Source organism: Pristiophorus japonicus, chromosome 1 (assembly GCF_044704955.1).
Source record: "Pristiophorus japonicus isolate sPriJap1 chromosome 1, sPriJap1.hap1, whole genome shotgun sequence".
In the NCBI taxonomy this organism is placed as follows: domain Eukaryota; kingdom Metazoa; phylum Chordata; class Chondrichthyes; family Pristiophoridae; genus Pristiophorus; species Pristiophorus japonicus.
The window spans coordinates 133,851,738-133,877,187 of record NC_091977.1 but is presented as its reverse complement, the minus strand read 5'-3'; the positions used below and the strand labels follow the sequence as shown (position 1 = coordinate 133,877,187).

Below are 25,450 nucleotides of genomic sequence, written 5' to 3'. Positions count from 1 at the left end.
GGGGATGCTAAGAGGCTGCAGAGTGACTTGGACAGATTAGTGAATGGGCAAATGCATGGCAGATGCAGTATAATGTGGATAAATGTGAGGTTATCTACTTTGGGGGCAAAAACGCAAAGACAGAATATTATCTGAATGGCGGCAGATTAGGAAAAGGGGAAGTGCAATGAGACCTGGGTGTCTTGGTTCATCAGTCATTTAAAGTTTGCATACAGGTACAGCAGGCGGTGAAGAAGGCAAATGATATGTTGCTTTTCATCGCTAGGGGATTTGAATATAGGAGCAGGGAGGTCTTACTGCAGTTGTACAGAGCCTTGGTGAGGCCTCACCTGGAATATTGTGTTCAGTTTTGGTCTCCTAATCTGAGGAAAGACGTTCTTGCTATTGAGGGAGTGCAGCGAAGGTTCACCAGACTGATTCCTGGGATGGCGAGACTGACATATGAGGAGAGACTGGATCAACTGTGCCTTTATACATTGGAGTTTAGAAGGATGTGAGGGGATCTCATAGAAACATATAAGATTTTGGGACAGGTTAGATGCAGGAAGAATGTTCCCGATGTTGGGGAAGTCCAGAACCAGGGGATACAATCTAAGTATAAGGGGTAGGCCATTAAGGACTGAGATGAGTAGAAACTTCTTCACTCAGAGAGTTGTTAACCTGTGGAATTCCCTGCTGCAGAGTGTTGTTGATGCCAGTTCATTGCATATATTCAAGAGGGATTTAGATATGACCCTTACGGCTAAGGGGATCAAGGAGTATGGAGAGAAAGAAGGAAAGGAGTACTGAGGGAATGATCAGCCATGATCTTATTGAATGGTGGTGTAGGCTTGAAGGGCCGAAAGGCCTACTTTGCATCTATTTTCTACGTTTCTATATTTCTATGTTTAAAGGGGATGTCATTTCAGGCAAAACCTGGTCATTCTCATCATTTCTTCAATTGACTGAGCTGCAAGGAAAGTGTGTGATGGCTGCTGCAAAACCTTGTACAAGGGCCACTTGGGTCAGTGACCTGGCTTTGGAGATATTGGTGGGGGCATTGGAGGGAGGTACTGTTCCCTACATCTGGGAGAAGGCCAACTCCACAGATTTTTCGGGCCATGTGGGCAGAGCTGGCTGCGGAGATGTCAGGCAGCATCGTTGTTGTCATGTGTGTAACCACAATGTAACACCACTGTATTACTGTATACACTCAACCTAGATGCACATGTTGACCACAAGGGGTGAACTTGTGGGAGGTACTCCTTACCTGATCACTCAGGTATAAAAAGGGAGGTCCCATGCAGGGTCACTGCCTTTGGAGTCCTGTGAATAAAGGATTAAGGTCACAGAGTGAACTTGTCCCCAGAAGGTGCCTCGTGTGGTTTCATGCTGTAGAGTAAGGACTTTACAGTCGTGGATAGAACCAGTACACAGTGTCGCAAAAAATTCAATGACCTCACTCGAGTGTTCAAAGTGGAACATGTTTCCATAACTCTTACATACCAGCCTCTGCGTCTCTGTCTGTGCACACTCTGCAAACCAGCACTTAACCCAGCAGGCAACTACCAACCATCTGTGCCTACTCATACTCACAGCCTCATTTCATGCCTTGCCTACATTCACAGCTATTTAACCACAGCAGGCATATCTTCCACATATATTACTGGACTCTTACTCACAGACCTTCCTTTTGCAGGCCAAGATGGCACACAACAGGATGCAGTAGCAGCAGATTGGAGGGGGAGAAGCTGAACTGTGCCAGCTTTCTACCTGGAGGAGCGAGTACTGCGGCTCATTGGTTCGCAGGTGATAGCTGCGAGACCAGCAGCCGATTGGAGGGGAGATAAAGTGAATGGCCCAAACATCAACTGACCTGAAGACAAGAAGTAGAAAGAACCAAAATCAAAGTGTGATGTCACAGGAAAGAAGGGAAGTGATTGGTTGGTGAGTTTTTCTCTCTTTTCTGGGGCATTGATTTTGAATTAAGAGCTGGGATTAAAAACAAAACTTGAAAACATAATTAACTAAATACATTAAAGATGGCAGGACAGGTGATGTGTTCTGCTGAGGTCCACAGTGACCACATCTGCAACAAGTGTCTGCAGCTCGAGGAACTTCGGCTCCGTGTTGATGAGCTGGAGTCTGAGCTGCAGACACTACGATGCATCAGGCAGTGGGAGAGTTACCTGGACACTGTGTTCCAGGAGGCAGTCACACCCCTAAGATTAATTCATTCAAATTTGGTCCGTGGTCAGGGACAGGAGGATGTGACTACAAGCAAGGCAGGCATGGGGACTCAAGAGGTAATGATGGAGGAGCCTTGGCCCTTGCTCTTGTCCAACAGGTTCGAGGCTCTGACTCCCTGAGTGGACGAGAGCAGCAACTGCAGGGAGGATGAATAAACTGACCACAGCACCGTGGTACAGGGAGTCATTCAAGTGGGGAGAGTAAATAGAAACATTGTAGTCGTAGGGGACAGTATCATTAGGAGGATAGATCATGTTCTCAGCAGCCGATAGCGTGAGTCCCAAAGGCTGTGTTGCCTGCCAGGGTTAAGGACATCTCCTCTGGGCAGGAGAGGAATTGGAGTGGAAAGGGGAAGATCCAGTTGTTGTGGTCCATGTGGGTACCACAGACATAGATAGGTCAAAGAAAGAGGTTCTGTTGAGGGAGTATGAGCAGCTAGGAGCCAAATTAAAAAGCAGAACCACAAAGGGAATAATCTCTGGATTACTTCCTGAGCCACGAGCAAATCTGCATAGGGTAAATAAGATCAGAGAGTTAAACACGTGGCTCAAAGACTGGTGTGGGAGAAATGGGTTTTGGTTCATGGGACACTGGCACCAGTACTGGGGTAAGAGGGAGCTGTTCCGTTGTAATGGACTCCACTTAGACCGTGCTGGGACTCGGGTCCTGGCGAATCAAATAACTAGGGCTGTAGAGGGCTTTAAATTAATTAGTGGGCAGGAGGATTCAGGTGAGAGAAAATTTAAAAAGTCAAAGAATAAGGCAAAGGCAATAGAGCAAAGTAGCACTGGGGGAAATTAAAACCAGAGCGTGCCAGGAAGGACAGAATGTATAAACATAACAGTGAATCAGAAAGTGGGGCAAAGCAGGAAAAAATAGTAAAAAAAAACAAATTTAAAAGCTCTTTTTCTGAATACACATAGCATTCTTAACAAAATAGGTGAGTTGACAGCACAAATAGATACAAATGGGTATGATCTGATAGCCTTTACAGAGATGTAGTTGCAAGGTGACCTGGACTGGGAACTAAGTATTCAGACATATTTGACAATTCGGAAGGACAGACAGAAAAGAAAAGGAGGTGGTGTAGCATTGTTAAGAAAGGATGAGATCTGTGCATTAGTGAGAAATGATATTGATTCAGAAGATCAAGATGTTGAATCAGTTTGGATGGAGATAAGGAATAAGTTGCTGGTGGATGTAGTTTAAAGGCCCCCTAACAGTAGCGACACTGTTGGACGGAGTATAAATCAAGAAATAATGGAGGTTTGTAAAAAAGGAACAGCAATAATCATGGATAATTTTAACCTTCATATTGATTGGACAAAGCAAGTTGGCCAGGGTAGCCTTGAGGAAGAGTTCATAGAGTGCATCCGGGACAGTTTCCTTGAACAGTACGTTGCGGAACCAACCAGCGACCAGGCGATCTTAGATCTGGTACTGTGTAATGAGACAGGATTAATAAATGATCTCCTAGTAAAGGATCCTCTAGGAATGAGTGACTATAACATGGTTGAATTTCAAATTCAGTTGGAGGGAGAGAAAGTTGGATCTGAAACCAGTGTCCTCAGCTTAAATAAAGGAGACTACAAAGGTATGAGGGCAGAGTTGGCTAAAGTGGACTGGGAAAATAGATTAAAGTGTGGGATGGTTGATGAGCAGTGACAGACATTTAAGGAGATATTTCATAACTCGCAACAAAAATATACCCCCCTGAGAAGGAAAAACTGTAAGAAGGGATAACCATCCATGGCTAATTAAGGAAGTAAGGGATAGTATCAAATTGAAAACAAAGCATACAATGTGCCAAGACTAGTGGGAGGGCAAAGGATTGAGAAACTTTTAAAAGCCAGCAAAGAACGACTTAAAAAATGATAGAAAGGGAAGATAGATTATGAAAGTAAACTAGCATAAAATATAAAAACAGATAGTAAGAGTTTCTACAGATACATGAATAAGAAAAGAGTGACTAAAGTAAATATTGGTCCCCTAGAGGATGAGACTGGGGAATTAATAATGGAGAACAGAGAAATGGCAGAGACGTTGAACAAATATTTTGTATTGGTCTTCACGGTAGAAGACACTAAAAACATCCCAATAGTGGATAATCAAGGGTCTATAGGGAGGGAGGAACATAATACAATCACTATCACTAAAGACGTAGTACACGGTAAAATAATGGGACTAAAGGCGAACAATCCCCTGGACCTGATGGCTTACATCCTAGGGTCTTAAAGGAAGTGGCTGCAGAGATAATGGATGCATTGGTTGTGATCTACCAAAATTCCCTGGATTCTGTGGCGGTCCCAGTGGATTGAAAAACTGCAAATGTAACGCCCCTATTTAAAAAAGGAGGCAGACAAAAAGAAGGAAACTATTGACCGGTTAGCCTACCATCTGTCGTAGGGAAAATGCCAGAGTCCATTATTAAGGAAGTAGTAGCGGGGCATTTGGAAAAGAATCATTCAATTAAACAGAGTCAGCATGGTTTTATGAAAGGGGAATCATGTTTGACAAATTTGCTGGAGTTCTTTGAGGATGTAACAAGTAGGGTGGATAAGGGGGAACCAATGGATGTGGCATATTTGGATTTCCAGAAGGCATTCAATAAGGTGCCATATAAAAGATTACTGCACAAGATAAAAGTTCATGGGGTTGCGGGTAATATATTAGCACGGATAGAGGCTTGGCTAACTAACAGAAAACAGAGAGTCGGGATAAATGGGTCATTTTCCGGTTGGCAAACAGTAACTAGTGGGGTGCTGCATGGACCGGTGCTGGGGCCTCAACTATTTACAATCTATATTAATGACTAGGATGAAGGGACCGAGTGTAATGTAGCCAAGTTTGCTGATGATACAAAGATGGGTGGGAAAGCAAATTGTGAGGAGGACACAAACAATCTGCAAACGGATATAGACAGGCTAAGTGAGTGGGAAAAAATTTGGCAGATGGAGTCTAATTTGGGAAAATGTGAGGTTATCCACTTTGGCAGAAAAAATAGAAAAGCAAATTATAATTTAAATGGAGAAAAATTGCAAACTGCTGCAGTACAGAGGGACCCTGGGGGTCCTTGTGCATGAAACACAAAAAGTTAGTATGCAGGTACAGCAAGTAATCAGGAAAACAAATGGAATGTTGGCCTTTATTGCAAGGGGGATAGAGTATAAAAGCAGAGAAGTTCTGCTACAACTGTACAGGGTATTGGTGAGGACACACCCGGAGTACTGCGTACAATTTTGGTCTCCATATTTAAGGAAGGATATTCTAGCATTGGAGGCTGTTCAGGGAAGGTTCACTAGGTTGATTCCGGAGATGAGGGGGTTGACTTATGAAGATAGGTTGAGTAGGTTGGGCTTATACTCATTGGAGTTCAGAAGAATGAGAGGTGATCTTATCGAAACATATAAGATAATTTGGAGGCTAGACAAGGTGGTTGCAGAGAGGATATTTCCACGCAGTGGGAAAACTAAAACTGTGTGATATAGGGCCCAAGTTTCCACATGATTTGCGCCTGATTTTTAGGAGCAACTGGTGGAGAATGGATTATCTTAGAAATCGCAATTCTCCACATTTTCTTTTCTGCAGTTCTAGTCAGGTCTACTTTGGAACAGACTTTTTTCTTCAAAAGGGGGCGTGTCCGGCCACTGACGCTTGATTTGAAAGTTTCCACAGTGAAAACGTACTCCAAACTAAAGTAGAATGGAGCAAGTGAAGATTTTTGTAGAACTGAAAAAACCTGTTCTACACATTAAAAAATCAGGCGCAGGTTACAAATTAGGCGTCCAGAACGAGGTGGGGGGGTGGGGGGGGGGGGAAGGGAAGTCATTAAATTCTATAATAAATCCTTATTTATACTTATACAAATATTATACAAATAAATCCAACCTGAATAAAAATTTATAAGCAAAGAAAAGATTAAATAAACCATCTTCCTACCTGTGTGAAAGTGCTTCAGGCAGGGAGAATTCTGCAGCCGTTCGTGCCGCTGAGCGGGAGGCGGGGGTGGGGCGGGGAGAGAAAGCCGTTCGTGCCGCTGAGCGGGGGGGGGGGGAGGGAGAAAGCCGTTCGTGCTGCTGAGCGGGAGTGGGGGGGGGAGGAGAAAGCGGTTTGTTGTTGTGGAGGGGAGGGAGGGGAAGGAGACAGCGGCTTGTTGCCGTGGAGGGAGGGGAGTGGGGGGAAGGAGACAGCGGCTTGTTGCCGCGCAGAGGAGGGGAGGGAGGGGAAGGAGACAGCGGCTTGTTGCCGTGGAGAGAGGGGAGGGAGGGGAAGGAGACAGCGGCTTGTTGCCACGCAGAGGAGGGGAGGGAGGGGAAGGAGACAGCGGCTTGTTGCCACGCAGAGGAGGGGAGGGAGGGGAAGGAGACAGCGGCTTGTTGCCGTGGAGGGGAGGGAGGGGAAGGAGACAGCGGCTTGTTGCCGTGGAGGGGAGGGAGGGGAAGGAGACAGCGGCTTGTTGCCGTGGAGGGGAGGGAGGGGAAGGAGACAGTGAGAAGGGAAGCCTCAGTGCTGATGTGCTGATGGCAATGTGATTTTATTAAAAAATGTTCAAAAATTAAACAGCTACAAAGAACTACAAAAATGGCCGAGTGCCAATGTTTTTTTTCACACTGAGCATGCGCGAGCGCTCCAACGCGCACGCGCAGCGTTGCCGGCAGGAAAAAAACTAATTTAAATAGTACCCGCCCCCTCCCACTTACAAAATCGGCGCGAATGTAGGCTCCACCCCCCTGGGCGCCGTGCCAAACAGACAAGGAGCTGCAAAGCGTTCGAGAATAACGCGTTTTTTTTCTGGCGCCGTTTTAGGCGCGAAAAACGGGCGCCCAGCTCGGAGGGGTGCCCGTTTTTTATCCTGTGGAAACTTGGGCCCAATGTCTCAGAATAAGGGGCCGCCCATTTAAAACTGAGATAAGGAATTTCTTCTCTCAGAGGGTTGTAAATCTATGAAATTCTCTGCCCTATAGAGCTGTGGAGGCTGGGTCTTTGAATATATTTAAGGCAGAGATAGACAGATTTTTGAGCGATAAGGGAATAAAGGATTATGGGGAGCTGGCAGGGAAGTGGAGCTGAGTCCATGATCAGATCAGCCATGATCTTATTAAATGGCGGAGCAGGCCTAAGGGGCCAGGTGGCCTACTTCTACTCCTATTTCTAATATTCTTATGACCTCATGGCCACCGGAGATGTCGAGCCCGCTGGGGGCAACAATGGTATCTTTATCCCCTTTTCTCATGCCACATTCCCATTAAAGCAGGATGTCTTGTCACTTCCCAGCTCCTCATTTTGTCTGCCTGCCTTACTCCATTTCTGCCCCCCTGCTTTCACCTTAACCCGACTCTTGTGCCATTTATGCTTTCAGATAATGAGCCAGCAGATGAGCAGCCTGTGCCTGAGCCCCCCCCAACCCAGTCACAATGGTGAAGAAGAGGGGGAGAGGGAGCAGGATGAGGAGATGAAGGAGGAAAAGGAGCCAAGCATTGCATCACTGCTTCTCTCACTGCAGGCACCAGCTCAGATACTGTCACTACGTTGTCATTAGAGGATCATTTAGGACACGGGTATGCACTGGGTGATTCACCGAGGCCTAGTGGACTGCAGCAGGGGAAAGGGAAGCATGGGAGCCATCTCCCCGGAGGGCAAGTTCGCACGTGAGTTCTGCTTCACAGGACTCAGATGAGGACTTTGATGGGAAGACATTCAAAGAAAGGGTGATGGCCATGAGCTGCGACATGATAGGTGCAATGGCAAGGATGCCCGAGAACCTGTCGCCAGTGGTATTGAATTGCACACCGGTGAGCAGCAGGAGTGGGAGGGCTATTCGGCCCGGGATTGCAGGGGGTCCAGCAGATGGGAAGCAGTCCTTTCGGCCAGGGATTACAGCGGGTCCTCCGAGGCCTCCGAACTCCCGGTCAACGAACTCCTGACTCGCCGACAGCACAGGGCCTACCTTTTCGCCGACCTCCTGACTCACCGACCTCAGGGTCTTACTGACTCCCCAGGTCAACACAGGAAACTACATCCAGCTGCTTTCGTCTCCACAGATTGGGCCGCCGGGACTCCGGGATTGCTGACAAGGCCGGCTTTGAGTTGGCCGAAGGGACTCCATGGCTGGTGTTTAACCAGCCAAAGGAACTCCGATACCGGCGGTTAACTGGCCGAAGGGACTCCAGGGCCGGCCCAGGAGAACAGAGGGCTGGCGGCGCCCATGGAGCAGTGCCAGAGGAGTAACCTACTACTGACTTACATTTTAGATTTTTAATCAACTTTTAATCTACTTTTAATCTACTTTTAATCTACTTTTAAACTTTTAATCAAGTTGAGAAACTTATTAAACAATTTGGCAAAACTTTTAAACTATTAAGCAACTTGAGAAACTTTTTAAACAATTTTGGAAAACTTTTAAACTTTTAAACAACTTGGAGAATTATTTCTCTGAAACCTTTGGAGAAACTTTAAATAACTTTGGAAAACTTTGGAAGAATCTTTTAAAACATCCCTCGGAACTCCAGCAGACAGCTGACCTTCCTAATGCCTGCCCCCAACCAAGCCTCGGGCCACCTACCATCAAGGCCGCTACTCGGCGCCGAGCTTGCGGCCAACATCTCGCCATCGGCAATTAGGCTCATACAGCAGTGCCTGGTCTCCAGTCGCCTTGGATCCCCTTGCCACTGGACCAAGACCTTGCTCAGTTAAGCCCGTGTGGTTGCCGGAGTGCAGCGGCCACCCCACGCTAAAAGGACTCTTAAAGCTTCGTTAACATGAAATTTGGGAATTGGAACGTCAGGACCCTCATGGACAATTCCAACAGCAACAGGCCAGAATGCCGCACCGCCATAGTTGCCCGGGAACTTAGAGGCTTTGACATCGACATAGCTGCCCTAAGTAAGACCCGGTGGGCAGAGGAAGGCCAGCTCAAGGAACGAGGTGGAGGTTACATTTTTTCTGGAAAGGAAAACCAGAGAAAGAACGCTGCCTTCGCGGAGTTGGCTTCACCATCAAAAATGAGCTGGTAGACCACCTCAAAGACTCCCCCTGCGGGGTTAGCGAACGCCTCATGATTCTTTGACTCGCCCTATCCCGGTACCAATGTGCCACAGTGCATATGCCCCAATACTCGATGCAACGGATGAGACTAAAGAGGGTTTTTATTCCAACCTCAAAATATCCCTGTCCCGCATCCCCACGGGTGACAATTTGATCCTCCTAGGTGATTTCAACGCCAGGGTCAGCAAAGTCGCAGCCCTCTGGGGAGGTGTGATTGGTAGAGAGTGGGTAGAGAAAGCCAACTCCAGCTGTACCCTACTCCTGACAAAATGTATAGAACATGAACTCCTCATCACCAACATCCTGTTCCGCCAGAGGGACAAATACAAGGCATCGTGGCAACACCCTTGCTCCAAACACTGGCACCTGCTCGACTATGTCATCGTCTGAGCCAGGGATTGCAAGGATGTGCGTATCACCCGCGCTATGACAGGAGCTGATGACTGCTGGCGGACTACCACCTAATCCAATCCATCATTGACATTAACATAGCCCCAATGTAGAGGGGACAGCAGAAGCCGTGCCGCAAAAAAGTCAGTGCCGGGGCACTTAAAGACCTAGCTAAGAGAGCACTATATAGCCAGCGGCTCACAGCTAATCAGGCGTGCCTTGATGACACTGAGATGCTGAATGCCCACAGCGCTTGGTCTGCCCTCCAGGCTTCCATAACCAGTGCCTGTGAAGAGACACTTGGTCACTCAACCAGAAAACACAATGAATGGTTTGATGAAAATGATCAGGAGATCCAAGAACTAATAGATGGTGAGCGCAGAGCATTTCTGAGCCTCAAGCAACAACCTAACTCGGGAGCAGCAAAGCAACATTACAGATGGCTCAAGGTTGAGATCCAACAAAAAACCTGGGACCTAAAGAACAGGTGGTGGATGAAAAAAGCACAGGAGATACAACAACTGGCCGACAGCCACGATATGTGAGAATTCTTCATTGCAGTCAAGGCCATCTATGGTCCAAACTCCCAAGGCCCCACCCCACTCCTGGCCAAGAACGGGGAAACACTCATCAAGGATACCGAAGCTGGAAGAAACACTTCGAAGATCTCCTCAATCGAGATTCTGCCTTTATCTTGAGTGTTCTCAACTCCATCCAGCAGCATGCAACCCGCCACCACCTCAGTGAAACCCCAACGTTGCATGATGGAGGAAAAGCCATAAAACAGCTCAAGAATAACAAGGCTACGGGAGCAGATGGAATCCCTGCTAAAGTATGGTGGAGAGGCAAAGTATGTTGGCGCGGATACATGACCTCAGCTCTCTCATCTGGAGGGAGGAGAGCATGTCGGGAGATCTCAGGGATGCAGTGATGATGACCATCTTTAAAAAAGGGGACAAGTCCGACTGTGGCAACTACAGGGGAATCTCCCTGCTATTAGCCCCTGGGAAAGTTGTCGCTAGAGTTCTCCTCAACCGTCTTCTCCCTGTGGCCGAGGAGCTCCTCTTAGTGTCACAGTGCGGATTCCATCCCCTATGGGATCAACGGACATGATCTTTGCAGCGCGACAGCTGCAGAAAAAATGCAGAGAGCAGCGCCAACCCTTCTACTTGGCCTTTTTCGACCTCACAAAGGCCTTTGACACTGTCAATCTTGAGGGACTATGGAGCGTCGTCCTCCGTTTCGGATGCCCCCAAAAGTTTGTCAACATCCTTCGTCTTTTCCATGACGACATGCAGGCCGTGATTCTTATCAATGGATCCATTATAGACAAACTCCACGTCTGAACCGGGGGCTGCGTCATCGCTCCAACTCTCTTCTCAATCTTCCTCGCTGCCCTGCTCCACTTCGCAGTCAACAAGCTCCCCGCTGGAGTGCAACTAAATTACAGAAACAGTGGGAAGCTGTTTCACCCGCACTGCCTCCAGGCCAGGTCCAAGATCACCCCAACCTCTGTCGTTGAGCTACAGTAAGCGGACAACGCCTGCATCTGCGCACATTCTGAGGCTGAATTCCAGGATATAGTCGATGTATTTACTGAGGCATATTGCAAGCATGAGCCTTACACTAAACATCCATAAGACAAAGGTCCTCCACCAGCCTGTCCTTGCCGCAGAGCATTGCCCCCCCCGCAGTCATCAAGATCCACGGCGCGGCCCTCGACAACGTGGACTATTCCCTATATCTCGGGAGCCTATTATCAACAAGGGCAGACATTGATGCGGAGATTCAACACCGCCTCCAGTGCGCCAGTGCAGCCTTCGGCCGCCTGAGGAAAAGAGTGTTCGAAGACCAGGCCCTCAAATCGACCACCAAGCTCATGTTCTACAAGGCTGTAGTAATATCCACCCTCCTGTATGGCTCACAGGCATGGACGATGTACAGAAGACACTTCAAATCACTGGAGATATATCACCAGCGATGTCTCCGCAAGATCCTGCAAATTCCCTGGGAGGACAGGCGCACCAACATCGGTGTCCTCGTCCAGGCTAACATCCCCAGCTTGAAGCACTGACCACACTCAATCAGCTTTGCTGGGCAGGCACATTGTCCACATGCCAGACACGAGACTCCGAAAACAAGTGCTCTATGCGGAGCTCCTTCATGGCAAACGAGCTAAAGGTGGGCAGCGGAAACGTTACAAGGACACGCTCAAAGCCTCCCTGATAAAGTACGACATCACCACTGACATCTGGGAGTTCCTGGCCAAAGACCGCCCTAAGTGGAGAAAGTGCATCCGGGAGGACGTTGAGCACTTATAGTCTGAACACCGAGAGCAGGCAGCAGAAGGAGCGTGCGGCAAACCAGTCCCAGCTACCCCTTCCTTCAATGACTGTCTGTCCCACCTGTGACAGAGTCTGTGGCTCTCATATTGGACTGTTCAGTCACCAAAGAACTTGTCATGTATCTTACATTATTATATATAACTGTATCCTAACATGCTATACATGACTGTAATAAGATATGACCTGTAACCACCAGCATACCTTACCACCAGAGGTGCACTTGCAAGAGACAGGTATATAAGGACAGGTCTCAGGCAAGTGCAGCATTCCAGAGCTGTGAAATAAAGATGCAGGTCCAGAATGACCTTGACTTCACTACATAACTTGTGTGAATCGGTACTGAGGGGACAGGACTTTACAGTGGCGACGAGTTACGGGATTACAGAATTCACAGAATGGCGAACAACGGATCAGATGAAAAGTACATTTGTGGGAGACAATTGGGAGGACTTTAAAGAAAGGCTCCAGCAAAGCTTTGGAACCAAAGACTGATTAGGCGACGATAAGGCAGACAAGAGAAGAGCCCATCTCTTGACCAGCTGTGGCTCGAAAACATACGCTTTAATGAAGGATCTGTTGGCACCCGAGAAACCAGCAAGCGAGTCGTTTGAAGAATTGAGCACACTGGTAAGAGACCACCTGAAGCCAGCGAGCAGCCTACACATGGCCAGACACAGGTTCTACAACTACAGACGCTGTGTGGGTCAGAGCATACCCGACTTCGTGGCGGAACTTCGGAGGTTGGCTAGTTTATGTGAGTTCTCCGATGAACTGAGGAGAGAAATGTTGAGAGACTTTTTCATTGAAGGAATGGGCCACGCAGGCATATTCCGAAAGCTCATAGAGACCAAGAACCTGACCTGAGAGACAGCAGCACTGGTTGCACAGACATTCTTGGTAGGGGAAGAAGAAATGAGGTTGATTTACAATGCAGGTACGACAACTAATGAAATCTCGGAAGAAGAGGTTCACAGCACTAAACAAGCTGCTCCCCCACACACAGACAAAACTGGGAGAACAGGCTCTCGACAGCAGACAGAAGCCATCAAGGGCCACAGGAACGGCCGTTCACACCTCATCAACCCACAATGCGAGCAATCAACTACAAACTGAGAGAAGCTCAAGAGAGATCAGCCAGATGCAGCTCATTCTTTGCAAGCAGTCTGTGCTGGAGGTGTGGGGGTGGGCACTCGTCAAGGGGATGTCGATTTCAGCAGGCTGTTTGCAGAAATTGTGAATATACAGGGCATTTGGCCCGCATGTGCAAAAAAACGACAGCTCGGCTGGTATATGAATCGGATGGGTCGGAAAGCAGATCAGAAGATGGTGGGGACAGTACCCGGACACCAATGTACAGCGGGTCAACACGATCAATGGCCGCTGCTCCTACAACAGGACGCCTCCTATAATGATGAGGGTCCTACTCAACGGGATATCTGTCAACATGGAGCTGGATACGGGAGCGAGTCAATCTCTCATGGGCCCTCAACAATTTGAACAACTGTGGCCGCATAAAAGAGACAGACCAAAACTCACAAGGGTCGACATCAAACTAAGGACCTATACCAAAGAAATCGTACCAGTCCTCGGCAGCGCCATGCTCTCTGTCACACACAAAGGGACAGTGAACCGACTTCCCCTGTGGATTGTCCCCAGAGACCCCGCAGAACTGCTGGGGAGAAGCTGGCTGGCAAAACTAAACTGGAAATGGGATGATGTCCATGCCATGTCATTAGAGGAACAGACATCCTGCTCAACAGTTATAAAGCGATTTGAGCATCTCTTTCAGCCAGGTGTGGGCACTTTCAAAGGGGCCAAAGTCAAAATCTACATTACACAGGATGCTAGACCGGTCCATCGCAAGGCCAGAGCTGTACCCAATGTGATGAGGGAAAAGATTGAACACGAAGTAGACAGGCTTCTGTGGGAAGGCATTATATCACCTGCGGAATTTAGCGACTGGGCAAGTCCCATCATCCCAGTCATGAAGCCTGATGGATCCGTACGAATCTGTGGGGACTACAAATCTGCCATAAACAGAGTCTCCCTATAGAACCAGTACCCGCTGCCCAGAGCAGAGGACTTATTTGCCACATTGGCTGGAGGTAAACTTTTCTCAAAATTAGACCTCACATCTGCGTATATGATGCAAGAATTGACTGAGGAATCCAAGCTACTCACCACCATCAACACACATCGAGGCCTTTTCATGTACAATCGATGCCCATTCGGCATCAGGTCGGCAGTTGCCATATTCCAGCGCAACATGGAGAGCCTGCTCAAGTCCATCCCGGGGCAGTTGTATTTCAAGACGACATACTTATCACGGGCAGGGACACCGACTCCCATCTCCATAATTTGGAGGAAGTACTAAAGCGGTTGGATCGGGTAGGCCTACGAGTCAAGAAATCCAAGTGCCTGCTTCTCGCACCCGAGGTTGAATTTTTGGGCAGAAGGATTGCCGCTGATGGAATTCGCCCAACAGAGTCCAAAATAGAAGCAATTCTCCTGGCACCCAGGCCCCGGAATGTCTCAGAACTGCGTGCCTTTCTCGGGCTACTCAATTACTTTGGGAACTTTATGCAGAACTTAATCATGCTGCTGGAGCCTCTCCACGTGCTACTCAGGAAGGGGTGTGATTGGTTTTGGGGGGACGCCCAGGAACGCACCTTCAATAAGGCACGCAACCTTCTGTGTTCCAACAGTGTTTTGACTTTCTTTGACCCAGGTAAAAAGCTAGTTCTCACATGCGATGAGTCAGCATATGGGGTCGGGTGCATTTTGCAACATGTCAATAGTGCGGGCAAATTACAACCCATAGCTTATGCCTCCAGGTCACTTTCGCGGGCGGAGCGCGGGCACGGAATGGTAGAGAAGGAGGCAGTCGCGTGCGTGTACGGTGTCAAAAAGATGCACCAATACCTTTTCAGGGCCAAGTTCGTGTTATAAACCGACCACAAGCCCCTCACGTCCCTCCTATCCGAGAGCAAGGCAATAAACGCCAACGCCTCGGCGCGAATTCAACGGTGGGCACTCATGCTGGCGTCCTACGACTGTACCATAAGGCACAGACCAGGCACAGACAACTGTGCCGACGCGCTCAGCAGGCTACACCTGGCGACCACGGAAGGGTCTGACGAACAGGACTGTGAGATAGTCATGGCAATCAATGCCTTTGAGTCCACAGGTTCGCCCATGACGGCTCGCCAAATCAGAGCCTGGACAGCCAGCGACCCCACGTTATCCTTAGTAAAAAGATGTGTCCTAACCGGTGACTGGGCAGAGGCTCGCGATGCCTGCCCTGAGGAATTAAAACCCTTTCACAGGCACATGCATGAGCTATCACTACAAGCAGACTGCCTGATGTGCGGCAGCCGAGTAGTCATGCCTCTGCGAGACAGAGAGGCATTTGTCCGGGAGCTTCACTGCGAGCACCCGGGGATCGTTCTCATGAAGGCCATAGCCAGATCCCACGTCTGGTGGCCTGGTATTGACGCGGACTTGGAGCTCTGCATCCGAAGGTGCACCATTTGTACCCAACTCAGCAATGCCCCCAGGGAGGCTCCACTGAGCCCCTGGCCCTGGCCTACCAAACTGTGGTTGCGGGTGCACGTAGACTATGCGGGCTCATTCATGGGCAAAATGTTCCTTGTAGTTGTGGATGCATTTTCAAAGTGGATCGACTGCACCATTTTAAACTCGAGCACAACCTCCACCACTGTGGAGAGACTCGCAACCATGTTTGCAACGCACGGAATCCCTGACTTATTGGTCAGTGACAATGGTCCGTGCTTCACCAGCGCAGAATTCCAAGACTTTATAATTGACCATGGCATAAATCACGTCAAGACCGTTCAAGCCGGCCTCCAATGGCCAGGTGGAGAGAGCAGTGCAAATCATTAAACAAGGCATGCTTAAAATCCAAGGTCCCACGCTGCAGGGTCGCCTGTCGCGACTGCTGCTGGCATACAGATCTCGTCCGCACTCACTGACTGGGATCCCCCCCGCGCAACTGTTGATGAAAAGGACTTTAAAAACAAGGCTCTCATTAATCCTCCCAGACATGCACAAAATCATTGAGGCAAAGCGCCATAAGCTGACTGAGTACCATGACAGAAATTCGAGGGGGAGATGGAATGAGATAGGGGACAAAGTGTTTGTACTAATCGATGGCAGGGGTCCCAAATGGCTTGCAGGGACAGTACCGGGCAAGGAAGGATACAGGCTACTGGTAGTACAAATGGACAATGGCTAAACCTGCCGGAGGCATGTAGACCAAGTCAAAAGCAGATTTACCAACAACACTGCGGAACCAGAGGCAGATTACAATGTGGAACTCGCACCACACCTGGTGGACAGACAGAGGGAACAACCTGAGGAAAGAGCAATCCCAACAGACAGCCCAGGCGAGTCAACAACAATCACACCAATCGAAACAGACAGCCCAGGCGAGATACCAGCAACCATACCCAAAGAAAAACAGACACCAAGGCAAACAACTGAACCACAACTCAGACGCTCCACACGAGAGTGTAGACCACCTGAGAGACTGAACCTATAAAAGACAATAAGACCTTGGGGGAGGGTGATGTCATGTATCTTAGATTATTATATATAACTGTATCCTAACATGCTATACATGACTGTAATAAGATCTGACCTGTAAACACCAGCATACCTTACCACCAGGGGTGCACTTGCAAGAGACAGGTATATAAGGACAGGTCTCAGGAAAGTGCAGCATTCCAGAGCTGTGAAATAAAGGTGCAGGTCCAGAGTGACCTTGACTTCACTACATGCCTTGTGTGAATCTGTACTGAGGGGACAGGACTTTACAGAACTCACGTCAGAAGTGGAAGCAAATCTTCTTCGTTTCCATGGGACAGCCTATGATGATGGGTAAGGAGCATGGAAGAGTCCACTTCCTGCATTACAGACAGCTCTGTGCACAGCATGGAGCCCATCATTGCCAGTGTTCAGAAAATGGTGGACTCCCAGACAGACCGTGCGGATCCAGACCTCTTGACGCGTGTCATGGGCAATGTGGCAACTTCCGTCGTGGCACAGGCGGAAGCAATGCAATGTTTTGGTGCTGCAATAGTCAGTGATTGCTCGCATGGATGCTCAGACTGCTCTAATGCAGTCTCAGCTTAATACCACGCAACATCTTGGTGATGTCATGCAGTCTCAGCTGCATGCCACGCAAGCCCTGATTGCTGCCATCGCTATTGGGTCCACCACAGTCGACCAGGGATCACATGGTGTCACAGCAGCCCAGTAATCTGTGCTCCATCAGATTGGTGGGGATGCTGAGGTGCTGCCTCGGGAGAGTGGCATTGGGTTAGTAGAGCAGGAATTTGCTGTCCTCTCTCAGGATGACAGCATTCCTGATCCCACTACTGCCACTTTGCCATTGCACTTGGCCTGTCTCAGGCCTGTCTCAGCCTGAGATGGTGCAGTCTGCAGCCGTGCTTTCCAGTCCCAGAGCTGGTCAAGGGCGTCCTATAAGGCCATCTGTAGTCTCTGGCCCTGACACACAGCAGCCTTCTTCCAGCCATACTGTAACCACAGGGGATATACTGCAGATAAGTTGTAGAATAGGTCATCAAAAAAGGGGATATAAGTGTTGGGTATGGAGAAGGAGTCAGACTGAACACTGTGAGCTCAAAGTAAAGCGTGACCTTAGTCTTTTATTGCAGGTCTCCAGAGTTCCTCTCCAACCTGTGAAGCCTTCTTAAATACCTGTGTTCCCAAGGGATTATGGGATCCCTTGGGACTCGGGGGAATGAGCCCCCCCTGGTGGCTGTACAGAGTAAATACAAGACCACATATATGACAATAAGGAAATGCACAAAGGTGATAATTAAATACACAGTGATAGATTTTATTGTTGTTTCATAAATGGTGATTAGAATGTTTAATGTTTGCTGTTGTCTCTCATTTCAGTGTTGGGGATTTTGTATGAAAGGGCAAATTAATGTGATGATGGGGATGTCCACAGGATCTTGGAAGTGGGATGGAAATGAGTGGAAACGATCTCTGATGAGACGGTCGTGGATCTCCCTTGCAGGATTGCGATAGACTCGCTGCCTTACCCGTCGCGGCTTCTGCTGCTCCTTATCTTCCTGCTGTTGCTCCTCCTGGTCCTCCTCCTGGTCCTGCTCCTCCTCCTGAGGTGGTACGTCCATGTCTGTTGGCAATGGCTGTGTCGTCATGATGGCCAAGTTGTGTAGCATGCAGTAGACAACGACGAATAGGGACACCCACTCAGGCGAGTACTGCAGGACTCCTCCCGAGTGGTCAAGGCAGTGGAACTGTTGCTTCAGCAGTGCGATGGTCTGCTCAATGATATTCCTAGTTGCAACATGGCTCACATTGTACGAGTGCTGACCAGGAGTGTTGAGGTTGCAGAGGGGAGTCATGAGCCAGGTGGAGAGCAGATAGCCCTTGTCTCTGAGCAGCCAGTCGCGAGCTTCATTTGGGGGCTGGAACAGAGCTGGCACACCAGTCTGGCACAGGATGAAGGCATTGTGGCTGCTGCTAGGATAGCGGGCATTGACGGTCATTATTCTGCATGTCTGGTCACATACCAATTGTACATTCAGTGAATGGTAGTCTTTGTGGTTACAGAAAATCTCTGGATTGTGCTGTAGTGCCCTCAAAGCGACGTGGATGCAGTCAATGGCACCCTGCGCCATGGGGAAGTCCGCTATCCTGGCAAAGCCACATGCACATTCATGCTGCTTCTCTCTGCTCATGGGGAAGGAGATGTAGTCTCTTCTGTACAGAGTAATAGATGCCTAACTGGGAGATGTTGGTGATGTTTCCTGTTGCTCACTGGAAAGATCCATTGGTGTAGAAATTGAGAGTGATTGTGATCTTGACTGCCACTGAGAGAGCCATCCTCACCCTGGTGTGAGGATCGAGGTCTTGTTGCAGCAGATGACAGCGCTCTGTGAGCACGTTCTTCTGGAAATGCAGCCTTTGCAGACACTGCTCCTCAGTGAAATTAATGTAGGAGAACTGCTGATGCAATACCCTGGGAGAGTAAGGCCTTCTGTTGCCATCCCTGTGGCACCTTCTTCCTCTGGCAACATCTTGATGTGCTTCTCCCTGTGGTGTTGGATGTGGTTCTCGGTGCCTATCCCTTTCCCTTTCCCTCTCCCTGTGCCTCTCCATGTGGCATGCTTCACAGGCCTCTCCAGGGGTCTCTCCCTGTGGTGCTCCTTCTCCCTTTTCTCTCTCCCTCTCTCAATGCCTTTCCCTCTGCAATTGGCAGCACCATTGTCTTCGGCGAAACATCCTCTGAAGGTGAAGTCGGCTGCCAACACAAGCCGCCTGAAGCGACAGAAATAGTACAATGTCAAAAGTGCCGTGAAAAGGTAGGAGGCTAAACAATGGTTGAGGAAAAGATCACTGCTATCGGTCCACCAGCTACACTGACTAACTGTTGCAAACCATAAATAAGTAATGACCGACAAAAAACGTTGCAAGATGACGCCTTTAAATAGCGTTGGCGCATCCAGTTCCCAACTGCAATTTGGCAGGCACTAAGGTAGGTTGCGTGGGGCAAGTTCACTTCCGAGGCATTAAGGGGACAATGTGCACGGCGATGACGTCATCATCACCGCACGCCGCCAAGCAGGGTGCTCCTTTGTAGTGCCTCTGTAAACCACTGCCCAATTCCGTGCCGGGCGATTTTCTCGCCGCGCCCGGGCAAAATCTATTATGCGCCCTGTTAGTGGTTCCCGTAGCCACCAACGGCTGTTGCTAAAAGAGGCAATTTCAGCCATAATGTGTTTCTACCACAATATTGATGAGTCTCCCTAAGTACACAATTGGATCTGTTAAATAGTCCATCTGATGATCTGAGCTTGGTTTTTGCCTTCTGGCAGTTTTGTTTAGATTGTGAAATGTGAGGTATGCAAGTATAGTACAGCACTCTCAACATTGCTACCCATTCTAGCTCAATTCTAGGCTAGTGTTCTAAATTGCTTTATAACAAGTGCATTATGCAGTATCTTTTATTGTTAGAATTAAATGACTAAAACTTAATAATTGTCTCTAGCCACCAGCAGTCAGCCGCCCAAGAACAATTGTGTGCTACCTTTGTGGCCGAGAGTATGGAACCACATCTATAAGTATCCATGAGCCCCAGTGTTTGAAAAAATGGCACATTGAAAATGATAAGCTTCCAAGGCATCTCAGGAGGCCTGAACCCAGGAAACCTGAAGTCAGGTCTATCAGCGGTAGGTGCATATTAGATGTAATTCTTTAATGTTTCTGTTGTTTTGGCGATATCCAAAAACACGGCGTCAGTTTCCACATCTACGCTGACGACACTCAGCTCTAACTCTCCACCACTTCTCTTGACCCCTGCTTGGTATCTAAATTGTCAGATTGCTTGTCCGACATCCAGTACTGGATAAGCAGAAATTTTCTCCAATTAAATATTGGGAAGACCGAAGCCATTATCTTTGGTCCCTGCCACAAACTGCGTTCCCTAACCACTGACTCTATCCCTCTCCTTAGCATCAATCTGAGGGTGAACAAGACTGTTTGCAACCTAGGTAACATATTTGACCCTGAAATAAGTTTCCATCCACAAATCTGCTACATAACTAAAACCGCCTTTTTCCACCTCCATTACATTGTCCACCTCCGCCCCTGCCTCAGCTCTTCTGCTGTTGAAACCCTCATTCGTGCCTTTGTTACCTCTAGACTTGACTACTCCAAATCACTCCTGGCTGGCCTCCCATATTCTACACTACGTAAACTTGAGGTCATCCAAACCTCAGCAGCCCGTGTCCTAACTCGCACCAAGTCACAATCACCCATCACCCCTGTGCTTTCTGACCGAAATTGGCTCCTGGTTAAACAATTCCTCGATTTCAAAATTCTCATTCTTGTTTACAAATCACTCCATGGCCTTGCCCCTTCCTTTCTCTGTAATCTTTTTCAGCCTCACAACCCTACCAGATTTCTGCGCTCCTCAAATTCTGCCCTCTTGAACATCCCTCATTATAACTGCTCAGCCATCAGTGATCGTGCCTTCAGCTGTTTGAGTCCTAAGCTCTGGAACTCCTTCCCTAAACCTCTTCGCCTCTCTTTCCTCCTTTAAGTCGCTCCTTAAAACCTACCTCTTTAACCAAGCTTTTGGCCATCTGTCTTAATTTCTTCTTTATGGCTGACATTTTACTACGTTAAAGGCACTATATAAATAAAAGTTATTAGTATTATTATTTATTATTGTAACAAAATTGTAATGAGTTTATAGTAAAGATTCACTATTTTAGATTTGATTCTGGGTAGTTTGTTTCAAGAAGTTGCTCTACATTATAAAAATGGTACATCATATCCTGCCTGTTGCAATTCTGTCATCACACTTCCTGTATCACATTTTGCTGCATTAGGCAGATTTCTATATCACATTTATATTTGATTGGTCACATTTATATTTTCCTGCCTCAAGTCAATTTATTTCTACCTGATTGGCTACATGCACACTTATTAATTGTAACTTTATTTAAGAGCTTAAGGCAAATGAAGTAAACCAATTTATTTGACCAAAATACTTTTTGAAAATGTTTTTGTCGCAATTTTTTTCCCTCAGCCTGTCAAAGTTTTAAAACTTTTTTGAGGTAAGATTTGCTAGGAAAACAATTTTCAAGTGCTTATTTTTACTTAAGGGAGCATTACATCTTGCATCTATTTAGTTATATGTCTGCTACTTCTAAATATCCTGCAGCTTGTCACATGGTTCCATTTACAAAAAGCTTTATAAGAATAAAAAGATTAGCTGCTCTTCCCCATTTTATCATTACATTATGGTCCAGTATAGTTTTTAATTCTTTAGCTATTTCATGTTGCATATTTCCATAGTTCATGTACTCATCCATTCATAAGTGCTGAACCCATATCCTTTTATGGTAAGTCTGAAATGGCAGCTTCAATCATGTTTTTTCTCTTAAAGCACACTATATTTGCCAGTTGTAGCAGTAACAGCAGAATTTTTCTAACCATAATGGCTATACTTTGGTTGTTGTGTAACCTGCTGACTCACAAATCTGTCCCTCACTAGCCAAGACTTCATCCTTAAACACAGTGAGGGTGCAATCAGAAAATGTGCGTTTCTGCCATATTGTCTCCGATTTCTAGGCTCCCAACAGGTGTTTCAGCAGCCAAAGCTGCTTTTATCTCAATTTTTAAGGTTGTTAAGTTACTTAATGGCATGCGTGCTGAACAGTCTCCACATTGATTAGTTTATATTTTGCTGCTAACATGAATGGGAGAGGGAGAGGGAGTTAAATATCACCCAGTGAAAGGCTCGAGCGACATCTGTGTTGTGCCAGCAGCCGCTAATTATTTCCCTTATTAGCAGTATTTCTGGCAACAACTCCAAAAGCAGAGGAATTAGTTTCAGATGTGAGTACCTTTGAAGTTTTGAATTCCATTGCAACCAGTAGAAGATCAAAATCAGCTGACAGAGAACCAACATCACATATGTTGAAAGCTGATATCATAAGCAGTGGGAGACAGTTATGGAAAATAGGCTTTATTGTTGGAAGAAGATCTGATTCACAACAAACCAAGCGACAAGAATAGAGTGGTTAATGCTTTTTGAGCCCAGCAAGTGATTGCTGAAGCCATGGTACTTGTACAAACTCTGAAGATTTATTACATTCTTTATCAAAACCAAATATAAACACCACAAATCAATTTACATCTACATACACATTCAGTGAAGTAATCCATTCAGCAACTTATCACCAAGGTTACAATCTGTCACGAACAGAAAACAAACTCTTGCTGACACACACTCCCCTCCCTCATTCATTTCACCGTCCACACTGACAAATTCACTCTGTGACAGAATTGTTTATATTCACGGTTCCAAAACATACTGCACATCAGTATCTATAAAACGAAATGTACTTGACAGTAACACAAAGAGTGCTTTGATCCTCATTCTTCTATTAATCATGTTGGTAATGCACGTAAATTGTGTTAGTCTTTTGATGTAAATTTAACTGTGTTTACAGCAGTTCTGCTATATTACCATAAAACTAAATATATACCGAGACTGAAAATCAACACATAGACTAAATAATTTACATACATAGTCAAACAGAACCTGCTACACATGTGCATCTATGCATTTTCAGCTTATCCCATTCTCAGTTGGGATAATCAGTAAGATACAGTGTGGAATGCACTAGGGATTCAGTAGAATCCCAGAACTTCAGCTGTCATGAATAATGTACAGCAGCTGGCACATATGACACTGATGCAGACCAGATCCAGTATGTCAGGCCGATTCTGAACATTCCAGCAATGGCCTATAGAACAAGAAAAAAGAATCAGTAACATCTTTTTTAAAATTAACCCTATGGAGAGGATTCTCAGAATGGAGAGATTTAAACAGCTGATATTCTACAATAGTTTCTACTATGGGTACAGATTTTATTTGATGATAAATTCAGACAAGGTATAACAAGGTTTACTGTGAGACACATTTAACAAAATGTTCGCACAGAATGGAATGTTTTTCTTCTATTTTGATCTGGGCCTCAGTATGCTTGGGGCCTCCACTGTAATTGGCCTGCAACTGCTGCACGTTTCAGGGTGGACTGTAATGCTTAGAAGCCACCCACCATGGTGCCACGATGTAGTTAGTAGACTTTTCCAATTGTCTTGATATCAGTTGCACAATCTCAGATACCATCCCCAGTAAGAATAAGATCAAAGCATTCTTTGTGTTACTGTCAAGAACATTTTATTTTATAGATATAGATTTGAGGTATGTTTTGAATCTGTGAACAACTCTGTTACATATGTGTAATGTTCTGAAACATCCTTCTTTTAAGCATTCAGGACCCATGCGATCTGGATCTTGAGGTTCTTCAGTCCGGGTTGATATCTACTCATCCTTCAGTCGACAATGTTTGCCTCCTCATCTTCCACCCCAGCTCCTGCTGGCTAGTCTGTGCATCATCCTGTGCAATCCCCACTGGCTCACTGTTTAATGAACCTAATTGATATCTCTGGACTGCTGCTTTGTAAGGAAAGAGTGAATTATGTCATGTGTGATGCAGTGTTAGCAATGCCAGAAACAGATTCGGATCACAGGACTTGTTCCTCTTCTGCTTCTTCTTGCTGTACAACACCTAGAGAAGGAGAAGAAGCAGGATTAGAATTGGTTACTGAGCAGCACAGTTCACTTCAGATTTTCATCACATCAGCATTTTATGACATAATTTGCTGGCATGTCATGTGAGATCCTATAGCATGGGGAGGAAGAGAAGCAGGACCAATTGAACAAGTACTTTGGTTCGGTATTCACTAAGGAGGACACAAAGAACCTTCCGGATATAAAAGGGGTCAGAGGGTCTAGTAAGAAGGAGGAACTAAGGGAAATCCTTATTAGTCAGGAAATTGTCTTAGGGAAATTGATGGGATTGAAGGCCGATAAATCCCCAGGGCCTGATGGTCTGCATCCCAGAGTACTTAAGGAGGTGGCCTTGGAAATAGCGAATGCATTGATAGTCATTTTCCAACATTCCATAGACTCTGGACCAGTTCCTATGGAGTGGAGGGTAGCCATTGTAACCCCACTTTTTAAAAAAGGAGGGAGAGAGAAAACAGGGAATTATAGACCGGTCAGCCTGACATCGGTCGTGGGTAAAATGATGGAATCAATTATTAAGGATGTCATAGCAGCGCATTTGCAAAGAGGTGACATGATAGGTCCAAGTCAGCATGGATTTGTGAAAAGGAAATCATGCTTGACAAATCTTCTGGATGTTTCCAGTAGAGTGGACAAGGGAGAACCAGTTGATGTGTTGTATTTGGACTTTCAGAAGGCTTTCAACAAGGTCCCACACAAGGGATTAATGTGCAAAGTTAAAGCACATGGGATTGGGGGTAGTGTGCTGACGTGGATTGAGAACTGGTTGTCAAACAGGAAGCAAAGAGTAGGAGTAAATGAGTACTTTTCAGAATGGCAGGCAGTGACTAGTGGGGTACCGCAAGGTTCTGTGCTGGGGCCCCAGCTGTTTACATTGTACATTAATGATTTAGACGAGGGGATTAAATGTAGTATCTCCAAATTTGCGGATGACACTAAGTTGGGTGGCAGTGTGAGCTGCGAGGAGGATGCTAATAGGCTGCAGAGTGACTTGGATAGGTTAGGTAAGTGGGCAAATGCATGGCAGATGAAGCATAATGTGGATAAATGTGAGGTTATCCACTTTGGTGGTAAAAACAGAGAGACAGACTATTATCTGAATGGTGACAGATTAGGAAAAGGGGAGGTACAACGAGACTTGGGTGTCATGGTACATCAGTCATTGAAGGTTGGCATGCAGGTACAGCAGGCGGTTAAGAAGGCAAATAGCATGTTGGCCTTCATAGCGAGGGGATTTGAGTACAGGGGCAGGGAG

At 46.9% G+C, this 25,450-nt stretch overlaps 1 protein-coding gene across 1 annotated transcript in view; it reads left to right on the top strand.

Annotated features, from left to right (window-relative positions):
- The window catches only part of LOC139250663 (zinc finger protein 474-like), a 57,850-nt gene that overhangs the window by 13,886 nt on the left and 18,514 nt on the right, over nucleotides 1–25,450 (top strand). Inside the window, exons 4-5 of the mRNA XM_070873156.1 lie at nucleotides 2,022–2,285; nucleotides 20,077–20,257. Of these exons, the coding sequence (XP_070729257.1) occupies nucleotides 2,022–2,285; nucleotides 20,077–20,257 (445 nt within the window). The remainder of the gene's footprint in view (nucleotides 1–2,021; nucleotides 2,286–20,076; nucleotides 20,258–25,450) is intronic.